Here is a 2,437-nt window from a genome sequence, read left to right as displayed (position 1 = left end):
CCTTCCTTCCTTCCTTCCTTCCTTCCTTCCTTCCTTCTTTCCACAGGGTTTCGCTCTGTCACCTAGGCTGAAGTGCAGTGATGTGATCTTGGCTCACTGCAGCCTCAGCCTTCTAGGCTCAAACCATCCTCCTAACCTCAGCCTCCCGAGTAGTTGGGACCACAGGTGTGCCTCACCACGACGGGCTAATTTTTGTATTTTTAGTAGAGACTGGGTTCCATCATGTTGCCCAGGCTGGCCTCGAACTCCTGGGCTCGAGTGATCTGCCTGCCTCGACCTCTCAAAGTGCTGGGATTATAGGTGTGAGCCACCGCGCCAGGCCCATTATTATAATTTCTATGCTTATCACTCCATTCATTGTCTAACTGAGCCAGAAGCCAGGTGTCCTTCCTTGTCCCCATAGGCTTTGACCAAGTGCGTCTCTCTTCCCTCACATCCTGCCCACAGGTCTCCTCTCTGGGAGTCACGACTTTCAGCCTCTGTGCCCTGGGCATTGACCGCTTCCACGTGGCCACCAGCACCCTGCCCAAGGTGAGGCCCATCGAGCGGTGCCGATCTATCCTGGCCAAGCTGGCTGTCATCTGGGTGGGCTCCATGACGCTGGCCGTGCCCGAGCTCCTGCTGTGGCAGCTGGCACAGGAGCCTGCCCCCACCATGGGCACCCTGGACTCGTGCATCATGAAACCCTCAGCCAGCCTGCCCGAGTCCCTGTACTCACTGGTGATGACCTACCAGAACGCCCGCATGTGGTGGTACTTTGGCTGCTACTTCTGTCTGCCCATCCTCTTCACGGTCACCTGCCAGCTGGTGACGTGGCGGGTGCGAGGCCCTCCGGGGAGGAAGTCGGAGTGCAGGGCCAGCAAGCACGAGCAGTGTGAGAGCCAGCTCAACAGCACCGTGGTGGGCCTGACCGTGGTCTACGCCTTCTGCACCCTCCCAGAGAACGTCTGCAACATTGTGGTGGCCTACCTCTCCACCGAGCTGACCCGCCAGACCCTGGACCTCCTGGGCCTCATCAACCAGTTCTCTGCCTTCTTCAAGGGCGCCATCACCCCGGTGCTGCTCCTATGCATCTGCAGGCCGCTGGGCCGGGCCTTCCTGGACTGCTGCTGCTGCTGCTGCTGTGAGGAGTGTGGCGGGGCTTCGGAGGCCTCGGCCGCCAGTGGCTCGGACAACAAGCTCAAGACCGAGGTGTCCTCTTCCATCTACTTCCACAAGCCCAGGGAGTCACCCCCGCTCCTGCCCCTGGGCACACCTTGCTGAGGCTCCAGCAGGGGTGGGGAGGGAGGGAGGGGCCGCCACCCCCGCCGGTGTCTGCTGTTCTTTCCCCATAGGTCTTGCTTTGCTGCCTGTCTTGCTGTCTAGAGATGGACTTGGTTCCTCTTGTCAAGGTTTGGGAATGTCAAAGCCCCCTCCCCACGCAGGGCCTTTCCTGTCCCTTGTGGGGCCTTCCAACCCTGTCCTTTCCACTGGTGGGTGGTGATGCTTCTAGGTCCTTAGAACTGCCCAGAAACTCTGCGTCCCAGCAGCTGGGAGCCAGAACTTTGCCTGCCCTCCCTTGGTTGCAGTCTCTCTTCTTGCTCTCTGCCTTGTAACCTGACCATACTTTAGTTGTGCCCTTCCCAGGCATCACCTTCCAACCCCCAACCTGGGGCTCCATCTTGGAATGGGGGCTCCTTGCGGGCTCCAGCTCAATGTGGCTCACCACACTCTTCTTTTTGTTTTCTTTTCTTTTTTTTTTTTTGAGACAGAATCTTGCTCTGTTGCCCAGGCTGGAGTACAGTGGCCTGATGTCAGCTCTCTGCAACCTCTGCCTCCTGGGTTCAAGCGATTCTCCTGCCTCAGCCTCCTGAGTAGCTGGGATTACAGGTGTGCACCACCACACCCGGCTGATATTTGTATCTGTAGAAGAGATGGGGTTTCATCATGTTGGCCAGGCTGGCGTTGAACTCCTGACCTCAAGTGATCTGCTTACCTTGGCCTCCCAAAGTGCTGGGATTATAGGTGTGAGCTGCCGCGCCCGGCCTCAATACACTCTTCTCTGGACCGGATCTGTCCCAGCCCTGGATGCCTCCTCCTACTGGTGCCTTCTTTTCTTCCAGAGGATTTCTCTCTCCTTCCTCCTCCTTTCTTTGGGATCCCCTGGTTGCCCTATCCCAATCTCCCTGTTAGGTGCTTTCCCATAGGAGGCCCTTCCTGAGAAACAATAAACTAGGTAGAACTATCCCTACACCCATCCACTTTCTTGTGCCACATTCTGGCAGGGCCCAGATGCACCTGGGCCTTCCTGGCCTGGCAATGCCTAGGGGAATTTCTGCTGACCTGGCCTGGCCTGTGGCTGATGTTCAGAACAGCCCTGTGGCTCTGGGGACTCCAAGGGTTTTATGGCTTTTGAGGGACAGAGAGGATGGAGGGCTTGGGGAGCCGGGGGACCTAA

The 2,437-nt window shown here is 57.9% G+C and overlaps 1 protein-coding gene across 3 annotated transcripts in view; it reads left to right on the top strand.

The window, feature by feature from the left end:
* Positions 1-2,230, top strand: part of GPR37L1 (G protein-coupled receptor 37 like 1) — a 6,755-nt gene extending 4,525 nt beyond the window's left edge. For all 3 annotated transcript variants that reach the window (XM_011990531.1, XM_011990532.1, XM_011990534.1), the window contains one exon: positions 448-2,230. In XM_011990531.1, coding sequence (XP_011845921.1) covers positions 448-1,263 — 816 coding nt within the window. In that variant the 3' untranslated portion in view covers positions 1,264-2,230. The remainder of the gene's footprint in view (positions 1-447) is intronic.
* The last annotated feature ends 207 nt before the right edge of the window (positions 2,231-2,437 follow it).

This window comes from Mandrillus leucophaeus, unplaced genomic scaffold (assembly GCF_000951045.1).
Source record: "Mandrillus leucophaeus isolate KB7577 unplaced genomic scaffold, Mleu.le_1.0 Scaffold38, whole genome shotgun sequence".
In the NCBI taxonomy this organism is placed as follows: domain Eukaryota; kingdom Metazoa; phylum Chordata; class Mammalia; order Primates; family Cercopithecidae; genus Mandrillus; species Mandrillus leucophaeus.
The sequence above is the reverse complement of the archived record's forward strand: the minus strand, read 5'-3'. Positions and strand labels throughout refer to the sequence as shown.